At 43.9% G+C, this 26508-nt stretch overlaps 1 protein-coding gene across 2 annotated transcripts; it reads left to right on the top strand.

Annotated features, from left to right (window-relative positions):
- Positions 1-1440: 1440 nt before the first annotated feature.
- ak1 (adenylate kinase 1) lies at positions 1441-22593 on the top strand. 2 transcript variants are annotated; one of them, XM_063210525.1, is made up of 7 exons: positions 1441-1548; positions 14585-14611; positions 15492-15527; positions 16024-16187; positions 19111-19227; positions 21207-21398; positions 21896-22593. In XM_063210525.1, exons 2-7 carry the CDS (start codon positions 14605-14607, stop codon positions 21962-21964), a joined length of 585 nt encoding a protein of 194 aa, XP_063066595.1. In that variant the 5' UTR covers positions 1441-1548; positions 14585-14604; the 3' UTR covers positions 21965-22593. The 2 variants fall into 2 exon arrangements, with proteins under 2 accessions (XP_063066595.1, XP_063066594.1); XM_063210524.1 differs by lacking the exons at positions 1441-1548; positions 14585-14611 and adding an exon at positions 15270-15342.
- The last annotated feature ends 3915 nt before the right edge of the window (positions 22594-26508 follow it).

Below are 26508 nucleotides of genomic sequence, written 5' to 3'. Positions count from 1 at the left end.
ACACACACACACACACACACACACACACACACACACACACACACACACACACACACACACACACACACACACACACACACACACACACACACACACACACACACACACACACACACGAAGACACATACACAATATACACAAATATAGTATGTACATGCAAACAACATATAGGCCTACACAAACAAATACTCACATGCAAGTACTATACTCTACCCTCTACTCTATGTACGCACACATGCATACATACACAATGCACTTCATGCACCCATGCACGCATGTGCACACGCACGCACGCACGCGCACGCACGCACACGCACACACACAGAGACAGCTTCTGCATCTTCCCAAACTCCCCGTGATCCCAAATGTGATCATGCCTCTACTCCCCCCTCTTCTTCATCATTCTGTCCCTGTTCTCCCCTCTTTCCTTTTACATCTTTCCTCTTCTCTCCTCTCTTTCCTTTGCATCTCTCCTCTTCTCTCCTCTCTTTCCTTTGCATCTCTCCTCTTCTCTCCTCTCTTTCCTTTGCATCTCTCCTCTTCTCTCCTCTCTTTCCTTTGCATCTCTCCTCTTCTCTCCTCTCTTTCCTTTGCATCTCTCCTCTTCTCTCCTCTCGTCTCCACTCCGCCTTTCACCCTCCTCATCATCCACCTCATCTCTCCTTTCTCCACCCCCCTCTTGTCTTTCTCCAGTATTACATCGTGCCTCGTTTATCTTTCCTTCAGTGCTCTCCTCCCTTTACTCGTCTCTTCTGCATCTCTCCTCCCTCCTCTCTTCTCTCCACTCCCTCTTGTCTTTCTCCATTATAACTTCGTTCCTTGTTTATCTTTCCTTCAGTGATCTCCTCCTTTTGCTTTCCTCCTCTCTTCCACATCTCTCCTTCCTCCTCCTCTCTTCTCTCCAGTCCACTCCCTCTTGTCTTCACTCTACTACAGGTCTCCTTGTCTGGTTCATCTTGTTCCCCTCTGTACTGTGGTGCGGTTGCACAGTGCAGCTCTCCTCTGAAGAGCATATACTAGGCAGGAAGCTGTGAAGCCGGGCGCAGCTCTCTCTCACTTGTTCACATGGCAGCTGATCCATACTAATGACATCCCTCTCTCTCCCTCCCTCTCTCTCTCTCTCTCTCGCTCCCTACCTCACTCACCCTCCCTCCCCTGCCTGTCGAACATGTTCTCACTCCCCCTCCCTCTCCCTCTCTTTGCCCCTCCTTTCCTCCCCACTGTCTCTCTTCCTCTCCCTGCCTCTCCCTCCCTCCCTCCGTGGCTCTCTCTCCTCCTCTCTAGTCTCCCTCCTCTTCCCTCCCTCCCTCGCCCTCTCCCCCTCCCTCTCCCTCTCCCTCTGCCTCTCCCTCCTCCTCCCTCCCTCCGTCGCTCTCTCCGCCTACCCAGCATGCCGCGCGGCAGCCTGAGCTGCCTTAGCCGTCTATATAAAGCCGCGGAAGGGAGGGGGGGAGGTTGCCGTGCAGCAGGGTCACTGCTTAGACAGAGAGGAGCCTTCAGCCCAGCCTTAGCCTTCACTGGACAGCCAGAACCTCAGCGTTCACAGAGGTCAGTGCACAGGACACACACACACAAACACACATAGACATACATACACAATACACATGCATATGGAGAAGCAGCACAGCGGAATATAACACACATGAGTGGGAGGGAAACAGAGGGAGATACAGTAGAACGAGAGAGAGAGGGATAGAGGGAGAGGGAGAGGGAGAGAGGGAGGCAGTGCGAGTTTGACAGCCTGGTTGGGAGGGGTGGCTCTGCTGGCTCCATGCCCACCCTGTTCTATCTCTTTAAAGGCTTCAGACAACTGTATTGTTAGTGGGGGGAATTCCAACACGGCAAGCAGGGGGGAATGTGCGGAGAACTGATGTTTATGTGTACTACAGTATGTGTGCTGTTGGGTGAGTACTGTATGAAGGGTGCTACATTCGCATAGCAACTTCATGGGTAGAGCCGCACAACGTGTGACTGTGTGTGTGTGTGTGTGTGTGTGTGTGTGTGTGTGTGTGTGTGTGTGTGTGTGTGTGTGTGTGTGTGTGTGTGTGTGTGTGTGTGTGTGTGTGTGTGTGTGTGTGTGTGTGTGTGTGTGTGTGACAGGAAGAAACACTGTCGTAGTAGCAGGAGTCAGTGATAGTGCTGGCTGTCAAATGTGCAGCAGCACGCAGGCAGAGAAGAAGTGCAAAGCATGTTACACAACACTGTTGCCGATGTGACTGACTGCAAGACTGCAAGACGACCATAGAGGCTGCATGACTGGGCATGACCGATGCCTACAGCTGTTATGTCATGTGCCGTGCCTCCCACAAGCAATTTACAAAAACATGTCACAAAAATGTCTCACACGACAACAAACGCCCCGACACGTCCAGATATGGAATGTGTTTATGGATTTTTGTTGTGCGTGGGCATGTGACAAGAGAGAGGATGTTTCAAGTCAACGTTACTACAGTGTCCTTCACTGGATGCAGAGGTCCTGTGTGTGTCTGTGCAGTGCAGTCATTACGGTGCTGCTACATGCTGCAGCATGCCTTTACTGGTGGAACAAAATGTTGGTACAGTCTATTGATTCTTCCACCAGGAACTAGACACATAAAAAAACAAAGAGCCTTTTTGGAAATACTCACACACACACCCACACTCAGACATGAATACACACACACACACACACACACACACCCTGCCATCCGCAGTCGTCTTCACATGCCATTGTAAACACTGCAGGTGCTATGCTGGCTGCTTCTGCTTCTGCTGCTGCTGCTCTGCGTGTTTTCTTTTGACGTCACACGGAACCCCTATTTTCCCTTAAAGGGGCAGCGCTCCATTTTTTTAAAGTGCAGAAAGGAGCAACAACAACAACAGCAAGAAGTGGGCACAAGTGCTGCGTGAATGCAGATTAGATGGCCAGACTCGTTAGTGTGTCGGATGTAACACAATGCGGCCATTCATGCATTTTAAAAAAAGTGCAATGTTAATTCAACACTTTAGAGTTCCTTTAGCATCTTCTGGAGTGTATTTGGTGCCAGATTACTCTTTGACCCATTAAGCGTTATAAATTTGCTGTTACCAGAATGGCAATGACCAAGTCGTAGTGCATTACTAAAGGCCCTGTGTTATGTCATAGTGTTGTAGTACTATAGTAGTTTTCAATGACTATTACAGCGTGCCACTGGAGGTACGGCGTGCGTTAAGGGGCTACGTGTTGAACAAACACTGCATTTTTAACAGTGTTTGTTTGTAAAGGTGGTACGAGGGACGGACCTCTGATAGTTTTTCTTGCACAGAGTAGGCTATGTTGTGCCCAGCTTGTGCTGTTTCTAAAGCAGGCCAAAGAGTAAAGGGAACAGCTGCAACAGCAGGGACTGGATCTTTTTTTAGTTTTGTTGCATGTACGAGACTGGGAAAGAGAGAGAGAGAGAGAGAGAGAGAGAGAGAGAGAGAGAGAGAGAGAGAGAGAGAGAGAGAGAGAGAGAGAGAGAGAGATCGTATTAAGTAACATTGAGAGAGAGAGAGAGAGAGAAATTGGACAGCCAGAGAAAGTATTAAGTAACATTGAACATGAACCACCCCCTGCAACAATTAGAGGCTTACTTGCACTAACATCTGTGTCCAAGCAGATACTTGGCTAAGTCATGTCCATGTAAATAATTCTTAATGAATGGAATAATTGACCAGTACCTTTAAATAATTGATTAAATGCTCCATTTTCTGATAGTTGATGTGGAAACACCCCCTGTGGAAACACCCCCTGCACATCAAGTCGCCCTTAGGTTGCATTTGACCAGAAACTTATCAAGCTGCAATTTACCAGACTCTTATCAAAGTCCATTAGCAAAGTACATGTGCAGAAATTAATTCTGAAATAAATTGCTGACCACATCCGCCTCCCTTATGTAATTTTAGCAGCATGGAAATAGCATGTAATCAATACTAATTGAGCACGACATTATAGCATGTCATAGGAGGTTGTTAATTACATGTGGAATAGAGCTGATGAACATATGCTGTTGGGTACACGGAGGGCCTGTTATCGATGCCAAAGAGCATGTGACTCACTTCAAGCATGGCCTGTCGAGATGATGGGATGAGAGACGGTCCCCTCCTAGTTTGGGAAATCTTTTAATAGTCATTTTACACGCTGTGCTACTCGAATTGCATTCTGCAACAACCGGAGTTCCACCTGACAACCCGCTCCAACAACTGACGTTTTACTCCTTTGCCAACAGCGAGAAAGACGAAAAAGACAGATGTCTCAACCAAGTAACACCTCTTACATAGGCTACATACCAGCATGTGGTGAACTCAAACTGATTTTTGCTGATCAAAGGAAAACATACAAACAAACACTCAAACAAAGAGAAAAACAAAAACAGAACTTGAAGGAACTTGTTCACTGCATTCAGTCAACTAAGGTTGCATCTGTTCAGTAATATCAAATAAAATCACATCTATTTTGGTCAGAAACGTGCACATCTCTTTGCTATGTACAAAAAATAACAAATCTGGTATATAAATGGGACAGGTTAATAAAGTTAAAAAAAAAAACCCGGGAAAGGTTATTGACACACATACAGAAACCAACCGGTTACAGAAGCCGACCTTGTAAGTTTAGGTCTGCTTCAGCTTTACAGTAGCCCCCCGTAAAAACAAAACAAAAAAAATCTTCAGCAATATGGAATTGAATAGACAGAGCTCTCTTTACAATTATTATGATGCACCACCACAGTATAGCTGTGCCTATTACACCTATGCAAATGGCTGTTACAGTCTGTTACAGTTTATGGTCTAAGTTCGGCCTTCCTAGATGGACTCACTAGACTAGTTGCACTGTTCTCACATTTGCAGTTACATCACAGCAATGCCAATTTCAACTTCTATAACCGTGCCTTAACTGTTTTGGCATGTATACTTAGCTCTCTGCTACACTATACTACAGCATCATGTAACTGATTTGAACCAGTGAGTAAGGGTTAGGGAATATATTGTTACGTGTGTCACAACAAGTACATGTATGTGTCACCCATGTGAGTTTGTCACAGTGTGTGTGTGCAGTGTACTACAGCCTGTGTGACACCCAGAGTGCTATGGGTAGGGTTAGTACTGTATAACCAATGTGAACCAGTATTTAGGGTTACAGACCAGAGATACGGACTTGTGAATCGGACTAGTACGCTATTGACTTGAGACTTGACTTGGACTTGACAGCTTTGGCTTGTAGTAACTTGGCGTGCCAGGTCTAAATGTATTCAAATTTTTGCATTTTAAATTTGCATTTAACCACTAATACTACTATTTTGGTTTAGAGTACAAACAATTTGCCAGTTGAGGATATTAACTGTATTGTGGAGAGGTAATGAATTAATGATCACAAGTAATTGTCAAAATTTGAAGAGTAGAGTAACTTAATTGATCCCTGGGGGGAAGTAATCATATATGGTGACTTATTAAGGACATGGAAAAAAAAAACGAGACTCGGATTTGGACTTTACTTGGCTTTAGTACAACTTGGACTTGGACTTGGACTTGACGTGGTCAAACTTGACATGGACCAAACGTGGTCACTTGACTCGGACTTGATTGGAAAGACCCAAGACTTACTTGCGAATGAGTGACTTGATCCCATCTCTGTTAGGGACTATACTATTGTGTCACAACAAGTGCATGTATGTGCCACCCATGTGAGCTTGTCACAGCGTGTGTATGCTATGTATTACAGCCTGCCTGACATCCATGGGGAACCCACCAGTGCCCACCACTTGGGCAGGTGTACACTAAACGGTGGTTCATTTTTGGCACGCAAAAGGGATCTCTCGGGGGCACCATAATAGGCCAGAGAAGGAGAAGGGGTCTGAGAGAGAGAGAGACAGAGATGCTGCTGCAGCTGACTCAGGAGTCAGGTGTTTCTGTGACCTTTACGAAGACCCCTGGGGTCACTGTGACTGCGTGTACATGTACAAGCTTATACGCTGCCATTGAGACAGAATCCAAGACTTGTGGGTACACAGAGACCACAGGGCAGGGTGTGTGTATGCAAGTGGGTGTGGGCTCATGTGTGCGTGCTTGTGTGTGTGGAATGGGGTGAAATACTAGCTGACTGCTACATGATATCAGGAGACACGGGATCAGTCCAGGGGTGTCTCCCCGTCTCAAGCTAAAACGAGTGCTGCTCTTTAAACCGTAAAGACATAGCCCCCGCTATAAATTTGCTGCTACCAGAGTGGCACTGACCAAGTCGTGATGTATTACTAAAAGCCCTGTGTAATGTCATAGTTTTGTAGTTCTATTGAAGTTGAAGGCGAAATGGTATGCATTATGAGGCAGGTATATGCCACGCACTTTGCTTTTGGACATGGTGGTAATATAAATAAATAAGGAGACTTAGTTTGTGAGTGCGGATTTTTCTTCTTTCAGTTGATACCTTTTATTGCGCACCCAAAGACATTCATTTTTTCCAAGAAGTTGTGCGTGTCCTCTGACAAAACTTGAGGTATAGCTTCTACCATAAGCATGGAGCTCTGGCTGACTGATAGTGTGATTTAATATAATTTAAAGATGTAATGCCCCTGTGATCTGCACTGTTCCACCAATAGAATGCGGCAATAGTCATTGAAAAGACGTAGTAAGCTATATACAGTTGTACTACACTGTTATGCTATTACACAGGGCCTTTAGTAATAGGCCTTACAAAACAATCCCCCTAAAAAAAAAACTTGCACTTGCACTTACAGTATCTCCGAATCTCTCCAGGAAAAACAGTAGCTAGTCGAAGTCCAAATCCTGGCGATTTTAGGCCACTCTCAGTATGTTAATCCCAGGTCAGGTCATGCCAATGTAATCTGTGCAGCATTATGGTACAGCCTGACTCTCGCCATCCAGACCTTCGTGTATTTCTGCTCAGCTTAGTGAGCTCACATCAGGGTCTGGACTCTGGAGGATGACCTTCGGATTCCCCCTGCTCCCAAACCAAAATGTAGTAGAACAGGATCGCTGGGATTTCCAGAGATGTGACATAGTCAAAATTTAAACGTAGTGGACAAATTGAAACATAATTGTTTCAGCAACAATGTACTTGCATGGACTCACTCATCAACATTGATTCTCTAATTCTAACTGTATTTTAGAATCTGTGAGTAGTTAAAATAGCTCATTTAAAAAATGTCAGACAAGTGCTTCCCAAATCACGTGCTAGGTTTTTGAAATAATAATAAAAAAAAACCCATGCCTTCGGAGAGCTACAGTATGCCTACGGCGTAGCTCCAGACGAATGTTTGTGAAGCAAGGTGGAACCCATTCATCTGGTGACAGTAAGATGAATGGTACAGGCCTACAGCATAGTTTTGCCAAAACACTAAGAGATACAGTAGGCTATATCTATAGTGTAGTATATGTATTACTGACTCATGACATGCCCATATATTACAACAGAGTATAATATAATATGATAGGAAAACAAAAAAGAAACAAGAAAAAGGAATGAAAACACACAATTTTGCACATTAGAACATGTATACAACCTACTGAATTAACACCATCTTATACTTTTGCATGGACTCCAAGTCTCAAAAGTTTACCTCAAACAGAAAATACCGGTAGACATCTCAAGTTGGTGTAGCTGCAGTTCAGCTGTGTAGACACTGAGTACATGTCAGCAAGATAGGTTGACTCAGATAGAGCATTTCACACAAAGGAAGTCTCATGCACTTTAAGTGAAAGTGAAAGCCCAACTGGGAAACTCCAACTCCCATTCTTATTGTGACACAGCACTCCACAGCACACTGTACACAACTAAATTGTATTTATGCCTGACCCGTACAAGGGGGCAGCCCCCAATGGCGCCCCAAGGGAGCAGTGTGGCAGGACAGTACCATGCTCAGGGTACCTCAGTCATGGAGGAGTATTTGGCATGGGCACTGGTTAATTACTCCCCCCACCAAACCTGGCGGGTCACAAGTCGAACCGGTAACCTTTGGGATACAAGTTTGACGCCCTTACCGCTTACCCATGACTGCCTTTACACAGAGTCAGCTCAATCTACCTAATTGGTCCCGTAGCCCCTTAATGCGCGCCGTACCTCCAGTGGCACGCTGTAATAGTCATTGAAATGTAACTACCATAGCACTACAATACTATGACACAACACAGGCCCTTTAGTAATACACCACGACTTGGTCATTACCATATTGGTAACAACAAATGTATAAAGCCGCGTCTTAAGGGGTTAATTGCAGGGAAATCCAGATAGTGATAGATCTGGCACGAGCTCTCTAGACTGACACAATTTTAGAGATTGTTGGGAGAGTTGTAAAGTGAGCAACCACAAGGAAACTGTTATCTTATTGCTACACACACAAATAAACATGTGTTGCCTTTCTAGACACTCACTACACATGTCATAAGTAAATATCTCAATTTAAAAGTCAGATATAATCTGCCACTACAGACCCATTGCAAGGACTTTCTGAAATACATGTAAGCTGTGGCCTAATGGTAAGGAGGTGGTCTTAAGATCAGTGGGTTGCAGGTTTGTATCCCACCCTTTCCTCTCCCTGAACATCCTTCCGGCCCTTAAGTGCCCTTAAGCAAGACACCTAACCACATATTACTTCAAGGAATGTAACCAATACCCTGTTAAGTAGCTGTAAGTCAATTTGGATAAATGTGTTGGTATGTAATGTAAATGAATGTAATGTAATGTAATGTAATGTAATGTAATGTAAAGAACCATGTGTGACATTAGAACACACATTCACCTACAGGAGCCGAAAATTTGAAGCAAGATTGTGGGTCTCATCCCAATGACCATAAAGGACAAATGGGGTGAAATACAGTTGAGGACGATATTATTAGCCCCCCTCCTGAAATTAGACATATCTCTTCATTGATCATTGAGAATGATCATTATTAATAAATGTATGTTAATCTGGAAACGAATACACCATGGAGATAGTATCCAATAAGTTAAATTTGGACTTTTCCATTTTCACAATGAGTTTAAACAAAAAAGTGTAAAAATGGCAAGGACAAAATTATTAGCCCCCTTATCATTGATAGTCAATACAGTGCCATTTATGAACAAAAAATGACACCAGGCACTTTGATTAGTTGTTAACTATGTTGGCACATGTCCTACCTGGGATTTTGGCCCATTTTTTTCATTGCAAATAGTTAAGCTGGTCCAAATTGCATGGATGTTGAGGATGGACATTCATTTTCAGCACTCTTCAAATACTATCTAAAGGATTGAGGTCTGAACCACTCAATGACCATGGTTTTAGTATCCTTGAAGAACATTTGAACTATTTTGGGTTATTATCTTATTGAAAGATCCAGTGAAGATCTTAACTCCCTCTATGAGCATATTTTTGCAAGGTCACTTTCCACATTCTATCATGATTTTCAGTTTTTATGGTGCCGTACACCCAAACAAGGTTTCCTGTGGCTGAGGCTGCCACAGAATGATGCATCCACCACCATGTTTAATTGTCGAAACCATCTTATAACGATTCAAGGTCTATCCCTTTCTTCACCTGACAGAAGCAGAATTCATGCATCAAAGCAGGTGCAATTGAATATCATCAGATGAAAGCAGAGACGTTCAAAACTCATTTTTGACTTTCAAATGTTCACAGGCAAAGCTCAATAACACTCTGATATGCACTGCCTTTAGTAAAGGGGTTCTTCTGTGATGATGGCCCCAAAGCCCAATATGATGACAAGCCCTAACAACTGTCTTTCTCACCCCCCAGGTGAGGCCAGGTCAATAACAATCATCTAGGCAGGTGTCCAATGCTTCTTTGGTCTAATGAGGCTAAGCAGTTTCCACAGTTACACATAGTGGAAGGGCATCAAGTTTAGTCTGTTATTCAGCCTCAGACACAGGGAGTCTGGGTCTGAATCTGGATTTCTGGGTCTCCCAACAACATTGTAACCCAAAGCATACATTTAGATTAGTTCAGAGGTTCTTCAAGGACACTAAAACCATGATATTGGAATCATCCGCTCATAGTCCAGTCCTCAATCCCACTGAGAGTCTGTGGTTAATGTCTATGCTCAGCATCCATGCGATTTGGACCAGCTAGAACACTTTGCAGTGAAGAAATGGGCCAAAATCCCTAGTGGGGCATGTGCCAACCTAGGTAGCAACTTATCAGAGCCTGTTGTCGGGTTTGGTTCATAAATGGCGCCATATTGACTATTAATGATCAGGGGGCTAATAATTTTGTCCTTGTCATTTGTGCCCTGTTTTGTTTTAACTCATCGTAACAATAGAAAAATCCAAATTCAACTCATTGAACATTATCTCCATCAGTGTATTTGTTTCCAGAATAACAGAAACGGTGAATAATGGTCATTCTTACTGAGAAATTGAGAGAAATGTCTAATTTCAGGAGGGGGGCTAATAATATCGTCCTCAACTGTATGTAAGAAAAGATGCAATATCTTAATTTGATTTTAAATTGGATGTGAGCTTAGTCAGAAGTAGGGCCGTTTTTAATTTTAGTTCAATACACTCAACTTTGGATCTTAAAATACACATTATCCGCTCTTTATCTTTCCCTTAGCTTTCATTGTCATTTCCCAAGGGTGTAATTTAGGAATGTAACTGAAAGCTGAATTGTATCTCCAGGGACTATAGAAATGCACAGAGAGCACATTTATAAAGACAAGAATGCATCCTCTGGGAAAATATATTTGTGGACGTAAATAATTCCAATTAGTGGGAACTTTATTGCAAAAATGAGCACAGTACAGTGTGTACTGTTACTGTATAGGCCATTTGGGAGTCAATCATAAACAAACACACACTTAGACACTTATGAAAAAAAACATGACTGTGCAACACAGGGGTTGAATACTCGTAGGCAACACAGTGGTTGTATTCTCAAAGGCAGAAGGACACCGTTTTCTGCTTGAGAAAGAAGTTTGAACTGAAAGGACAGGTTACTGATGACCGAAGCTCAAACACTCTCAGTGCAAAGGCAACATTGTACATCTGTGCCCTATAGAAGACTTTTATTAAAAGCCTTCAGAGGTGTCAAAAGTAAAAGTAAAAAGAAAAAAAAAGAAACACATTTCCCTTCCAACACAAGTGAATTATCTGAGTAACCAGAACACCTGTGTACTTGTCTTATGATCAGCTAACTCTGCACTGGTTGGATCAAGTTTTTGGTGGGTCCTTGTTAGATTTTCAGTGTTTTTCAGTAACAACACAGTTTATCTATCTCATTAGGTACAATGGAGTAACAGCTATGTCAGGCCATGTGCTAGTGTTGTAATTACACCACAAAAGTGTTTTTTTTTGTTTTGTTGGCGTCATGTGTATCAGTGTTGTGTTTATGTGGCAGCTATGTATTTCCGTCGGGACCATTAAAAGAATCTTGAATCTTGAAGTACTTTTATTTTTACTTTTACTTTTACTTTTACTTTTACTTTTACTTTTACTTTTACTTTTACTTTTGACACCTCTTACAGTGATGTTAACACCACATGGGCCCTGCCGTTTAAGAAACATCTCATCTAAATACAGTCTTAAAAAGCCATTTAACAAGAACGAGTTATCTCACTGGGAACTCAGTCATACACACACCCTCTGTCCTGGCCCTAGGCCCAGCCAAAAGGGCATGCCACTCCTGCTCCAAACTCACAGTTAACTCACAGTACAGTCCTCAGGCATATCAAGCGTTTCACAGAGCCTTGCCCAGAGAGGGCAAGTGAGGCCAGAGCTGCTGAGGGAGGAGAGAGGGAGGGAGGGAAGGGAGGAAAGAGAGGGAGGAGAGAGGGAGGGTGGGAAGGGAGGAGAGAGAGGAGAGCAGAGGGAAGGAGAGAGAGGAGAGGAGATGGAGGGAAGGAGAGAGAGGAGAGGAGAGGGAGGGAAGGAGAGAGAGGAGAGGAGAGGAGAGGAGAGGAGAGAGAGGAGAGGAGAGAGAGGAGAGGAGAGGGGGGAGAGAGAGGAGAGGAGACGGAGGGAGGGAAGGGAGGAGAGAGAGGAGAGGAGAGGAGAGGGAGGGAGGGAAGGGAGGAGAGAGAGGAGAGGGAGGGAAGGGAGGAGAGAGAGGAGAGGATAGGGAGGGAAGGGAGGAGAGAGAGGAGAGGAGGAAGGGAAGGAAGGGAGGAGAGAGAGGAGAGCGAGGGAAGGGTAGGAAGAGAGGAAAGGGGTGCCTGTTGCCTGTCTGCATACTGATTCACTTCAGCTCAATGGGCTGGATAGAGCTAAAGGCAGGCAGAGACTGACAGAGGAGGTGACAGAGAAGGTGTGTGTGTGTGTGTGTGTGTGTGTGTGTGTGTGTGTGTGTGTGTGTGTGTGTGTGTGTGTGTGTGTGTGTGTGTGTGTGTGTGTGTGTGTGTGTGTGTGTGTGTGTGTGTGTGTGTGTGTGTGTGTGTGCGTGCGCGTGTGTATGTGTCTGTGTGTGTGTGTGTGTGTGTCTGTGTAAGATTTCACTTTCACTTCACGTCACTTTACTTTCATTTCACCTCTCAACTGTTTCACCACAACTGCCTCTACTTCGTTTCCTAATTATTGAACTACCGTAGCAGCTAAAGTGAACCACAGTATTTGTATTGCCAATTTCAGCTGAATATGGCATTGTGTGCTACACCATTACAGCCCCTGACATAAGTTTTGTTGCCTATCGATGTTGTTGGAACAACAACAGCTAATGACCTGACTTCAATTCATCAATTTTCTTCAGAAGACACTCATATGAAAGCTACATATATCCCGCTGATATTAAGTTTTATGTACAAAAAACTAATTTGTTGCACTGGGAAAAGATTCATCGTTCAATGAACACAGAAAGGGAAGATTTTGGCAGGACAAAAGTTTTGTAAAGAAAGCAAAGTGAATACTTAAGTCAGCATCACTGCCCTACGTTCCCTATTAGTCATCTCACATCTAAACCAAACAAAATTTCCATTTCCAATATTAACTGGGTATGGTTTAGTGTGTTTTTCTTTATAGCCATTTTATGGTATTACTATGTACTTATGTAAGCAAAGTGAATATAGTGTTACTGCCCTCTTCTTTGTTCTCAAACTGCAGTAGCACTACTGTATTTGCATATCCAATTTCGCCCGAATATGGCGCTGTGTGCTTCATTATAGCCATTTTATGGTATTATTACTTAAGTAAGCAAAGCAAATTAAGCCAGTGTTTAGCTCCGACGTCTATTTATTCAGCTCTTTGTAAAAGAGATAATCCACCCAGTGGGGGGCCACAAAGCCTGTTTACTGGTAGCTATATTCATTTCTATGGGTTGAGAACATGTAGGCCTACAAGCATAGTCTTTTCTTTAATACCACATTTCAGAGATGTGGACTTGTGACTTGTGACTCGGACTGACTTGTGACTTGAGTCACAAATGACTCGACTTGAGACTTGACTTGCCAATATTAGGAGTGACTTGTGACTTGACTCGACTTGTACGCTATTGACTTGAGACTTGACTCGACTTGACAGTTTTAGCTTGCAATGACTTGCAATTGTGCTCCAAGTCAATGAATATATATATTTTTTTGCATTTTGTGTGTGAAAAAAAATGCATGAAAGAAAGAAAAATAAATGATTTACCTTCAACCATAGTCAAAAACCATGCTAAAAAATATATATGATCAATTGTGGGTTGCATGGTCACCCAAACAAACATGAAAGCTTGTCTGCAGGCGTGCTGTAATGGTTAGGGAGTTGGGCTGGAGATCACAGAGTTGCAGGTTTGAATCCCACCCTTAAACCCACCTCTTCCTACATCTCCATCCATGACTGAAGTGCCCTTGAGCAAGGCACCTAACCCCATATTGCTCAAAGGACTGTCACCAATATATGCGTTGGATAAAAGATAAAAGTAATTTAATGAATAATTATAAACCGTGGTAAAACCATGGTTAGTTTTCAGAGTAAAACCGTGGTTCAATTTATAGTTAAACCTAGTAAAACCAAAAACCAATGCCGGACCATGCTCAAAAAACTGAAATCATAGTATACCATGGTCGATTTTCGGGACATGACTGGCGAAGGGGGACATGCAAAGCAGTGTGGAGAGGTAATGAATTTATGACCAAAGGTAATTGTCAATATTGCACATATAATACAAGGTGACTTGTTAATGACTTGGAAAAAATAAGACTTGGACTTGGACTTGACTTGGCTTTGGCACGACTTGGACTTGGACTTGACTTGACCTGGCTTTGGCATGACTTGGACTTGACTTGGTCAAATGTGTCGTAACTTGTGACTTGACTCGGACTTGATTGGAAGGACTTGAGACTTACTTGCGACTTGCAAATTAGTGACTTGGTCCCATCTCTGCCACATTTCAACTTCAGGTACCGTGTAAGGCCAGACAGAAACTGCATGATAGTGTTGATACTCTTGAATACAGAAACAAGGATCACTGCAGCAATTCCTCAGCCATTGATCAAGATGAGGTAGTGAAATGCTGGGTGCTAGGAGTCAGTCAGGATGCCTGTCAAAACAGAGTCCAATTCACTCACTCACTGACTCACTCACTCTTTTTTATGACTGTTTTGTATGTTTTAATAACATCACGTTCATTCTTTTTGTCTTGTTTTCTTCTTCCATGATCTACAGAGTATCCGTAACAGATCACCATGGCAGGTAAATGCTCCTCTGTTTTGTTTTGCACAGTTAGTAACGGAAGCCTGACATTCAATACCCAGCAATTACACATCCTCAGCTGTACCTTTCATGCAGCTCACAGCACAATGTCAGGAGAACAGGCTCTTCAGCAATAGGCTACACCAGAGACGAGAATAATAATAATAAAAAAAAAACATTGGCTACACTCTTAGATTGTAGCAGAGGTGTGTTGACTGATCTAATCATTTAACTGCAAAAAAGGGGCGGGACTAGATCATGTTACCTTGCTCGTGGAGCCTTGCTCAGAGCTAGGCTACAACACCCTCGTGTGGTTGCTTGGTTCAACTGCAGCAACATGTCACAATTTTATCCATAGACATAGCCAATTATTTTCGTACCTCACACAGAGGAAGTCTTGAACGGACATGAACTGCAGATAGCATATACAACTTTGCAGCACACCTTCTTAATTTAAAATGAGCATGCAGAAGAGTTATTCATTAAAAGGACAGAGGAAACCGTTCAAACAGAGAGACTGGATAGACTCACTGCTGCAAACACACTGTTGTGTGGTTAGCAACTGTTGCTATAGTAACACACTACATTCTAAGCCAGTATTTTGAACATGGTCTGTCTTACAGAAAAGATTTTAGAGAGCTCACAGTAGGCTATATTAGCAACAGGTGAGAACATGGGAACTGCTTGCTCCAAAGAGATATCAGTTTCCAACCCAAAACTCTCCAAAAAGGGTAAATAGGAAAACAGTTTACATACAGCAACTACACACACACATTGTACAACTTATTCACTTCATTAGGCCTAAACTTTGCTTACTGTTTTAAACTCTTGTTACAGTATCAGAAAACTGACCTTCAATGCATTTCTCTTTCCTCTACAGAGAAAATCAAGGGAAAGAAGATCATCTTTGTTGTGGGTGAGTTTCCATTGTCTTGACCATATTAATGGACATTAGTCAACTCCCCAGGCTTCTGACCTTCAGGGTGTCACAGCTGCACAATTCATTCATCAACTCTCAGTATCAGCTACGCTAAGTGCTATGGATTTGGTTTTAATTAGAGAATGTGAATCAGTGCATGACTGTATAAAAATGTAGGCCTATTAAGTGTGTGTGTGTGTGTGTGTGTGTGTGTGTGTGTGTGTGTGTGTGTGTGTGTGTGTGTGTGTGTGTGTGTGTGTGTGTGTGTGTGTGTGTGTGTGTGTGTACATGAGTGAGCGCGTGTGTACATGAGTGAGTGCGTGTGCCTATTTTGTGTGCGTGTGTGTGTTTGTGTGTGTGTGTGTGACGTGTGCACGCACACACAAATGCTAAAAACCTCTCTCTCTCTCCCTCTCTCTCTCTCTCTCTCTCTCTCTCTCTCCCCCCCTCCCTCCTTCCGCTTCTCTCTCTCCATCCCCGTGGTGCGGTACAGGCGGTCCCGGCTCTGGCAAGGGCACCCAGTGTGAGAAGGTGGTGGCCAAGTATGGCTACACTCACCTGTCCTCCGGCGACCTGCTGCGCGCAGAGGTGGCCTCCGGCTCCGAGAGGGGCAAGAACCTCCAGGCCATCATGCAGAAGGGAGAACTCGTGCCCCTGGTGAGCAACCATATCTCACTCATTTCGTGAAGTATTTACGAAAAAAATAGATTAATTTCCGTGGTGCATTCACGTTATTGCCCGTTTTTCGTGGTAGGGCAACGAAACGCTGCCTATTCACTTGAATTGCCCGACTGTTGCCTAGCGACCCACTAGTTTGATGCCCTTTCGGTAGCCTACCGTCACATGGTAATCAAACATTTCAAACAAGCAATTTAGGGTTAGGTTTAGGGTCAAGGTTAGGGTTAAGGTTAGGGTTAGGGTTAGGGTTAGGTTTAGGGTTAAGTAGGGTTAAGGTTAGGGTTAGGGTTAGGTTTAGGTTTAGGTTTAGGTTTAGGGGACATAAGGCATAAGTACCGAAAGGGCGTCGAATTAGTGAGTCCCGAGTGTATCAGCAGTGTTCTGTCAGCACCCCCTCCCCGCCCCTGCAGACGCTTGGATAACCATAACAGCAGTGGGGCAATTCAAGTGAATAGGCAGCGTGAAAATTAATCTATTATTTTTGTGAAGACTTTACGAAAGGCGGGCAATAATGTGAATGCACCACGAAAATTAATCTATTATTTTCGTGAAGACTTTACGAAAGGCGTGAGATAGGGCTCTGGTGAGAGGAGATAGAGAGAGAGGGGGGGGGCGAGAGAGAGAGAGAGAGAGAGAGAGAGAGAGAGAGAGAGAGAGAGGGAGAGAGAGAGAGAGAGAGAGAGAGATAAGGGGGGGGAGAGAGAGAGAGAGAGAGAGAGAGAGAGAGAGAGAGAGAGAAGGGGGGAGGAGAGAGAGAGAGAGAGAGAGAAGGGTGGGTATTGTCATATCGAGTAGTCCATTATGCTGCAGTAGTGCATCATGCACCCCTGGTCAGTTGTGAGAGACAGAGAGAGAGAAGGGAGGAAGAGAGTGTGAGGGATAGAGGGGGGGGGGGGTAGAGAGGGTGGTACATAAATAAAAATCCAGCAGGCAAAAGGTAGAACTGTGCAGAGAGAGAGAGATAGAGAGAGAGAGAGAGAGAGAGAGAGAGAGAGTCTAAGAGGGGGGTGGGGGTGGAGTGGAGTGAGTGTTGTCATATTGAGTAGCTTGCACTGAGTGAGTAGAGAGAGACAGAGAGAAGGGGGGGAAGAGAGCGTGATGATAGAGAGGGGGGGGGGTGGAGGAGGAGAGGAGTGGTGCATAAATAAAGGTGATGTGTGTGTGGTGTGGGTGGGTGTGGAGTTGGGGGGTTGGGGGGGGTGTGTGAGAAAAGACGAGTCAGATTTGTGAATTAAATAAAGAATTATGAATGAGAGAGGGGGATAGAAGGATATTTTTGTGGAAAGAGAGACAGGGAGAGGGGAGATGGATGTGGAAAGAGAGACAGACAGACCGACAGACAGAGAGAGATAGATAGATAGAGAGAGAAAGAGAGAGAGGAAAAAAGAAACTTTGAAAAAATGGTGTAATCAGAAAAAAGGTGAATTGCTCTGTCCTAAAACATTTTGTTGCCGCTGTTGATTAATTATCACATTGACAGTAATTAGGAGTAATGTCTGAATTACACACACACACACACACACACACACACACACACACACACACACACACACACACACACACACACACACACACACACACACACACACGCACACGCACACGCACAAGCACACGCACACGCACACACTAACACAACTAAGCAGAGTAATTTGCTGCTGTCACTGTCCTGAAGCCAAGGTGCCAAACATTATCCATCCGGGCTCACACACACACACAGCTGTTTCTCTCCAACCCCGCGTCAAGCATTTGTCTCTATCAGGCTGAGTGGGATGGATGAGGTGCCAGACCCTGGGACATGATAAAATGTGGCCATTTACTTTAGGAAATTGCCTTTTTAAAAAAATCACGGGCCCCAGCGGTTATTTAATGCTTTTCACGCTGTCTGTGTGACTGATAGACACTGATTGTCGTAAAAGCATTGGCACTGAAGTTAACAGCCTGTGTGTTAATTGCTGATTGAATATTTTACAGAGAACAAAAACACACCCAAAAAACACAAAACTCCATGGTAGTATGTGCATTAAATTTGAAAGCATAAGTTACGTTTGTGGTCCAGAAAGACAGAACAAAGAGAGAAAGTGAATTGAACAAATTTTTGACAGAGCCCACAAACGAGCATCTTTGTATATGCCCAGTATATGCTTTCTGCAGAAAACGTGTGTGCATTCACATTTCATAAACGAAGCCATTGCCATTCACATTTTATTTCAATTTTTTTACGTGGAAAGAACACCTGACCCAAGTTACGCAGACGCATGCATATGGTGCAGTATTGGCACAACTAAGGTTAGCGATCTTCAGAACTTCCATGTTGAGGTTGCGGTAAATTCAAGCAATGGTAAAAATTAAAATTAAAAATTAAAATATTAATGAGAGCCGCGTTGGCTATCTGCCCCTTCTACATGATCTCACCCCAAGTAGTGAATTTCTGACTACCTTTCACCAGACTGCAATTTTTGACGTCTAAGGTATGCCCTTGGAGTCCAAATGAGAAGTTATCCTCAAAAGTGCCCTCTTGTGGCAGGTTGAGGTTACGTTTAGGAATAGGTTTAGGTTAAGGCCACATAGTCAACACGTGAAATGGAAGGAATACCCATACCTAGACGTCAAAAATTGCAGTCTGGTCAAAGGTAGTCAGAAATTCACTACGTGTGAGACTGTGTTGGCCCCTTACATGATAGGCTACCTCCACTAACACACATAGTGCTCTTCTAGCTCTTAAGCAATTACATAGTATGTGCACACGTTCACATGGGGTTGCACGTGTTATTTACGTCACACTGCAAGGGTATCCTGGGCCTTAGGATTGTAGTATGACTATGTTTTTTTTTTAGCTGTAATAGCAAGTAAAATAGATCTTTCATTCATTGCTCAATCCCACTTTTCTCTCGTCTGTTTGTAGGACACAGTTCTGGACATGATCCTGGACGCCATGGTTGCCAAGGCTGAAACCTCCAAGGGCTACCTCATCGACGGCTACCCCCGTGAGGTCAAGCAGGGAGAGGAGTTCGAGAAGAAGGTGAGGAGGGTTAGCGATGTGGCCTAAAATGTATATTGGGGATACATGTTCAACCTTAGACGATAGTTGGCACATCACAGTATACTTTTGGTATATAAATGACAGCATGGCATTTCTGAGTGGTTACCATAGCACAAAGCAAATAATATCATGCACAGTATTATTTTCTTTTCTAAAAGTTCTTAACCGACCACCTTATTAGACCCCTGTGAGGTCAAGCAGGGTGAGGAGATCTGTATAGCTAAAAATAGATAAAAAATAAAAATAGATGAAAATAAATAAGAGTGAGCACTGCGCCGAGAGGTCAATGTCTTTGCCTTTGTCCTTTATTGACAAGTAAAGCTGGATGGCTCTTCGAAGAAAGGAATTTCCCAGTCTGTCAGTTTTGCCTCCAGCTGAACAGGCTCCTCTGTTGGGAGGATCCAGAGACTAGTTCTAAGTCCAGCAGATCTGGCCCATGTTTTACTCTTGCTCAGGTAATAGCTGCTAGGTCGTTACAGAGTTCATTCTACGTAGATCCCTGATAGGATTACCACTGCGCTGCCCCGCTCACCTGACTGTCTTACTATGGCCTGACTAGGTCACTCACTATGGGCTGACTGGCTTACTTTGGACTCTGTGTGTGAGTGAAAGAGAGAGAAAAAGTGTTTGTGTATGCTTAGGCATGTGTAAACACATTACATTCTCATGTGTATCCACTCTACATCTGTGTACACACGCATGATATTTGCTTAATCTCACACTCCTGCACACTTAGTATGGATCCTTTATTTTACCCAAAGGAAATGTCCATCAACTGACACATAATACAAGATACACACTACACATTACAAGACGGGTGAAACAGCACACAGCCTATGAAGCAAATTTATTTGAAGCCCACCTGGGAAACTACCATTGTCATTGTGACACAGCACACAACAAAATTGCATTCATGCCTCGCCTGTGCATAGGGGCAGCCCGAAATGGTGCCCCAAAGGAGCAGTGCGGTGGGATGATACCATTGCTTAAGCCAGGCTCAAACTACACGATTATCTGAAAACCCCCCTTACGACAATCGCTGGAACGTTACCCCCCAGGACCATCGCAAGTGATTGTCGGGGAAGATTTCCTCGTCACTGCCGACGTTCTAAGATAGAACTTGGGCAGCTCAAAGAGTCGCCAATCGCAAATTGTGGAAATCAAACAGTGTTTGATATTTGCGACTGGAGATAGAACGTCGGGCATTGTCTCGGTGGTTGCGAGCAGGGATAAGATTGACAGTTGCTATTCTCTTCTAGTGTGCGGTGCACCCCGACGTCAAAATCGAACACACAATCGGGAGTCGTGTAGTTTGAGCCTGGCTTTAGGATACCACAGTCTTGGAGGAGAATGGTTGAAGAGCACTGGCTAATCAAACTTGACACCCTAAGGGTGATTTTTACCTGCGTCTGTGAAAATACATTGAAACATATCTGTCCTTACACACCAACCGGCGGTAGTCGGGCGTCAGCGGCGCGGGAGCCGGCCCCGGCCGCGCCGCACTGCATTTGGAAAATAGAACTCGAGCGTATTTTTCACGCCGGCGAACGGCGGTGTCTCATTCAAATGAATGGCAAAGTAGCACGCTAGCTTTGGCTGTGGGTTTCTTTTTTTAACAGGACGGGCTGCGCACGCCGACGCAGTCAGTGTGAAAGGCAGAGAAAAACACACTGGCCGAAAGACTGCGTTCGTCTCCCGTCCGTTCCGTTCGGCTTTGCTATGTTTGACCCCTAACTGCTTACCCATGACTGCCCATGGCAACTGCATACATACAGACAAAAAGCAGGCTAAACACGTTGTACAGCTTCATGCATACAGACATAAATAGAGTAGCCCCATAAAGCATGCCGTCCCACCAGTGGCCTTTGTTTGGAGACCAAGGCAGTACACTCTTGAACCGTGTGTGTATCTGTGTGTGTGCGTGCGTGTGCGTGTGTGTGTGTGCGTGCACACTGCAGATCGGTGCCCCCGCCCTGCTCCTGTACGTGGATGCCAAGGGTGAGACCATGGTGAAGAGGCTGATGAAGCGCGGCGAGACAAGCGGCCGCGCTGACGACAACGAGGAGACCATCAAGAAGCGCCTGGACCTCTACTACAAGGCCACCGAGCCCGTCATCGCCTTCTACGAGGGACGCGGCATCGTCAGGAAGGTAAGGACTTGCTGATTTCTCTCTCTCTCTCTCTCATTCTCTCTCTCACACACACACGCACGCAGACACACACACACACACACACACACACGCACGCACGCACGCAGACACACACACACACACACACACACACACACAAACACTTTGGGCTGTGACAGGAGAGATTGCCATTGTTTGGACAATCCTAAAACTGAACTATTGATATGCTGAGAAACGTGTCAATTCACGGAAGGCCCATGCAGTAATCCATCCTTGAGTTCAGTCAGTGGTGTAGTCTACGTAGAACGCAGGTATACGGAGTATACCCACTTCAAAATTTCAGGGATTTCAGTATACCCACTTCAAATTGATTGATTCATTATTTAGAATAGCACAAATATATACAGTATACCCACTTCAAAAAATGCTCAAATATACAGTATACCCAAAAAGTAGACTACACCACTGAGTACAGTAATAATAATTATTACTGATGTGCTTGTTCTCTCCTCCCCCAGGTGGACTCTGAGCTCCCCGTGGACGAGGTCTTCAAACAGGTGTCCACCGCCATCGATGGCCTGAAGTAAAGTGGACGACACATACATGACTTAGTGGACTCTCTCAGTCGCCTCCTTTGTATTAACGCTCCCTTTACGGTTCCCCATCTTCTCAACCAACACCACCCAGACATCAACAACAACACCAACACCAACAACAGCCAAAAAACAACAACAAAGGACTGAACCTGAAAAATAAAGAGACAAAAAAAAACGAGAAGAAAAGCTGAACAACTGCTGCCATTACCATCCTGGTGCATGGTCCAGTCGATATTAAACGCCTGCTCTGCCTTAATTTAAACTGTACTGCAGGATTCCATCTTTGCTTATACTGTGTACATACACCAGCAGGACACGATATCAGCCCCACCAACACATCCATACGTGTGTGTTTGTGTGAGTGTGTGTATGTGCCAGAAAGAGAGACTGTTTCTCTCCCATGTGTGTCTCAGTTGAACATGCACTTGCCTACTACTGTACATCTCGCCGTCCATCTCCTTTGAATGTATGTATGGGTCAAATGATCCGTGTGTGTGTATGATGTGTGTGTGTGTGTGTGTGTGTGTGTGTGTGTGCAAGCTTTTAAGTATCTCCTGTCATTGTGCTGATGTTCCTATGTTCTGGCATTCTCATTAAAACATGTTTCAGGTTTCAACAGATATGGAAAGCCACATACCTCTCTGTCATCTCCATCCCTACATCCATACATGTGTGTGTGTTCCATCGTACCTCTTCATTCATTCTTCAGTATTCATTTAAGGATATTTGTGTGTGTGTGTGTGTGTATGTGTGTGTGTGTGTGTGTGTGTGTGTGTGTGTGTGTGTGTGTGTGTGTGTGTGTGTGTGTGTGTGGTGTGTGTGTGTTTTTTCTTCAGTGTTTGTGTGTGCGTGAAAGAGAGAGAGAGAGAGAGAGAGAGAGAGAGAGAGAGAGAGAGAGAGAGAGAGAGAGAGAGAGAGAGAGGGGCCCTTGGGGCTCTTACAGTTAATAAGTCAATATCAAAAGCTCTGAAATTATCGTACATCATGTGTTTTTGATCGTACAGAGTACAAAATTATGGTACAAATATGAAAATTATCGTACATCTGGCAACTTTGGCTGGACCCTAGACAGAATCATAACATATGTCCTGCCACCTAGTACATACAATGTAATAAGGACCCAATTCTGGGCTCCCCCTCTCCCTGGGCCCGAGACAGATGACACTTTTGTCCCCTCCTATTGTCTTCCCCCTGTTTGTCTATGTGTGTGAGAGCTATTCTCAGTTGTATGTATGTGTGTAAAAGTCTAGAGTGAAATCTTGGCCACTATGTTGGGCCCTGTGTTCCCAACTACAGGTACTGACAAGTCATCCTTCCAAGAACAAACCCAGTTTTTAACCCACGACCCAGACACGCTACCAAGTGAGCCTAGCCTGATAAACCAGCCTAAATGTGAGACTGTGTAATCTAGTCTGGCCCCGATGAACGATACATCCGAAGATTGTTGATGAGAACAACCTGTTGTTTTTCAAACCGTGCCTGTGCCTATAGGCTGGCGCTCTGACCAATCAGCGATCTTTCTAGTTGATGTGCTTTCCCAACGTTGCGAGCTTCCTCGTCACTCCCTCAAAACCCCGCCTGCTTTGATTCAAAACAAATCTCTGCATTGTGATTGGTTAGCCAGATTCAGGGCACAGTGTTCAACATTTTTCGATCCGAGGCCAGACCCACTCGCAGACGAAAAATGTCGGCGTCCAGCGGGTAGCGCTGGTTTACTAGGCTAAAGTGAGCCAAAAGCCAGGTTATTGTCCCAATTAGTAGTGGATATTTGTGTCTCTGTGTCTCTTGTTACTACTGGTCCACACCACACACAGACCCCTGATTATTCAGCAGGTTCGGTTCTAGTCAATCTGGTGCCCTAGGCGAGCATCCTGTCTCCTTTTTGTGCATTTAGAAATTGGCATCTGTAAAAATAGCGCCGCACATCTGATTGAACACAGCCGATCTAGTACCTACGTACATACTGACTGCCTTGTCTGCCTATGCCTATTGGTGGCCCTGTCATTCAGTGAGACCTATATATTTTTTCTTTAGTTACAGCACAGCTGCCCAGGCATATCAACTAAAGGTTAAAGGTCAACTTAATCTTATATTTAGATCGTTTTTGACAAACAGATTTAGCATAGCCTTAAAATCCTGTCAATAACCTTTATTTTTTCATAAAAAACTAATTCCATAGCTAATATTGAAAAGAAAATAGCTAAAATTAGTGTGCATTAATAGTACAAGGTGTGTGTGTGTGTGTGTGTGTGTGTGTGTGTGTGTGTGTGTGTGTGTGTGTGTGTGTGTGTGTGTGTGTGTGTGTGTGTGTGTGTGTGTTGGTTTGTTCATGCATCTGTCTTTACATTGTGTGCGCTTTACAAGGTCAAAAACAGATGGCTACATTATTCCTATGGGTTCCACATCCTTACCCCCACACACACGTTATGCAAGGGAAGCGTGCTGCTTTCAGCCTGCAGTGGAAAAAAAAAGAACACGCCATCACTTGGCTCTGGCCTCACCTAACATGGATGAAGGCCGGAGCTGAGAAACCATCAGAGGCCCACTGAGTTACTTAATTCACACTCTTGGCCAAATGGGAGAATGGGGAATATTACACTCTCTGCCTTCAGCCGGGGAGAAATTCTCATGAAGTACTATTCCATCAATGCACACCATGCCAAGAACAGACTGATGTGTATAATTATATACAGTGTATGCAGTATATATAGTGAATAAATGGTGTATAAATGATCAAATATACGTATAATAAATTATATATGATATACCTATGTAATGTTATATGCATTAAGTCAACATCCATTGAGTCACATTATGTTTATTGTCCATCTTATTATTTCCTGTTGAAGTTGTTTATATTAAGACACAATTCAGCTGACATGAACACAGGCGTGTGTCTTATCTCTCAAAGACTTGTTTGTCCCCCTCCCCCGTCCGGTCAGGCCTGGTGAGAATCATTTGTAGCTATTTATTTAAATAAATAATATGAAAATAAATAATAAGTACCTCATTCCACTCAGAGTGGAAATAACCTTTTCTGCCTTCCTTATTTTCTTTATTATCTGTTATCTATCTGACAGGGATGGATGCACGGGTCTACCGTGCCTAAACCTCCACATTTCCATTCTCATATTAAATTTAATATTGTGTCTTCAACTTTTCACATTTTCTCAGGTGACAAATCCACAAACCCCCCAACAACATAGGGTCTCTCTAACATAGTGTTTCATAGTAGTCATTGGGGGCATTAGTTCATTTATTTTTTTAATACTAATACTCATGATGTCAAGGGGGCGTTGGGAGGCTTAGGATGAGGTCAAGGGGGCGTTTGTTCAAAAAAGCTCTGCATCTTTTTGGGAAACTAGCAACTCCCACAGAGGGGGGGGGGGGCTTTCTTGCTGTGTGTCCCAGGGGCCCATGGAGTCCTAATCCGTTCCTGTCTACTGACTCTTTGGCACATGGCGTGGGTGAAAAAGCTGTACATCCGAACGCACCACCAACGTTTCCACACTTATTTTCACACTTTATTGAAACAAGTGTTGAGTTCCTGCACAGGTGGGCGTTTAGTGGAGGTGAAGGCTTCAAAGCTCTGATCGCTCTGATCGCTCGCAGCCCATTTCCTGTCTAGACAGAGCCTGATGAGATGACGAGATTGGCACAGTTCAAGGTGTACATACACAGTCTGCTATCACTGTGCAGTATCAACCAAAGTCAATTTCCAAGGACTTTGAAAGATAAAAAAACTGAGCGAGAGAGAGAGAGAGAGAGAGAGAGAGAGAGAGAGAGAGAGAGAGAGAGAGACTCGAGTTACTGTGTTTTCCTCAGAATACTTCACAGTATTTTCAGACATTTTTAATATAGCCATGTGCATGCTTGCAGGGCTCTAAATTAACACCAGCCAACCGGCCAAATGCTGGTGAAATATTCTTCTTGGGTTCAAAAAGGGGTCCCAGGAGAAAAAGTTAGGGAACTACTGCATTACTGAATGTGTGTTTGGCTAGTAGGATTTTGGCTGGTGATGAAAAAAGTTAATTTAGAGCCCTGCATGCTTGTAAAGCAAAACTTTTTCAAGATTTGTGAGGATATCATTATATTGCACTATATATCAGTTCAGTTCAGTGTAGCTAACATACCATAACATTGCAATAATAAGGTAATGTCACAACTGCTATATTAAAACAGCTTGGCTACGTCAATAACAATAACAGGGTAAAGATGATGTATAATACAGTTGCTGTTTTGAGAAAAAAAAACCCCAAAATATTTCAGTCTACCTTTCCACTGCGCCTGCAACTGTGGATATTTTATTTCCTCCTGCAATACATTCAATTTTGCTTTGTGATGACACTAACAATGGTGGCAATAGCTTACCTGCATGTGTAAGACAGCAAATTAAATAGGGAGGGAGACGCGTTCTACCAGAGATGCACTGAATTCATTTTCAATTTCCTCTTAAGGGGGGATTCTTCCATGGCAGGGTTTTCATAATTGGCAACCCATATGTCTGGAGAGATGTCTCTCGCGTCGGCCTACAC

This window comes from Engraulis encrasicolus, chromosome 11 (genome assembly GCF_034702125.1).
Source record: "Engraulis encrasicolus isolate BLACKSEA-1 chromosome 11, IST_EnEncr_1.0, whole genome shotgun sequence".
NCBI lineage: Eukaryota > Metazoa > Chordata > Actinopteri > Clupeiformes > Engraulidae > Engraulis > Engraulis encrasicolus.
The sequence above is the reverse complement of the archived record's forward strand: the minus strand, read 5'-3'. Positions and strand labels throughout refer to the sequence as shown.

Coding starts and splice junctions, on each gene's coding strand:
- ak1 (XM_063210524.1), top strand. CDS start 15,285: ATGGGAACTGCTTGCTCCAAAGAGATATCAGTTTCCAACCCAAAACTC. Junction 15,343..15,491: donor CCCAAAACTCTCCAAAAAGG/GTAAATAGGAAA, acceptor TTTCCTCTACAG/AGAAAATCAAGGGAAAGAAG. Junction 19,228..21,206: donor GAGAGGAGTTCGAGAAGAAG/GTGAGGAGGGTT, acceptor TGCACACTGCAG/ATCGGTGCCCCCGCCCTGCT.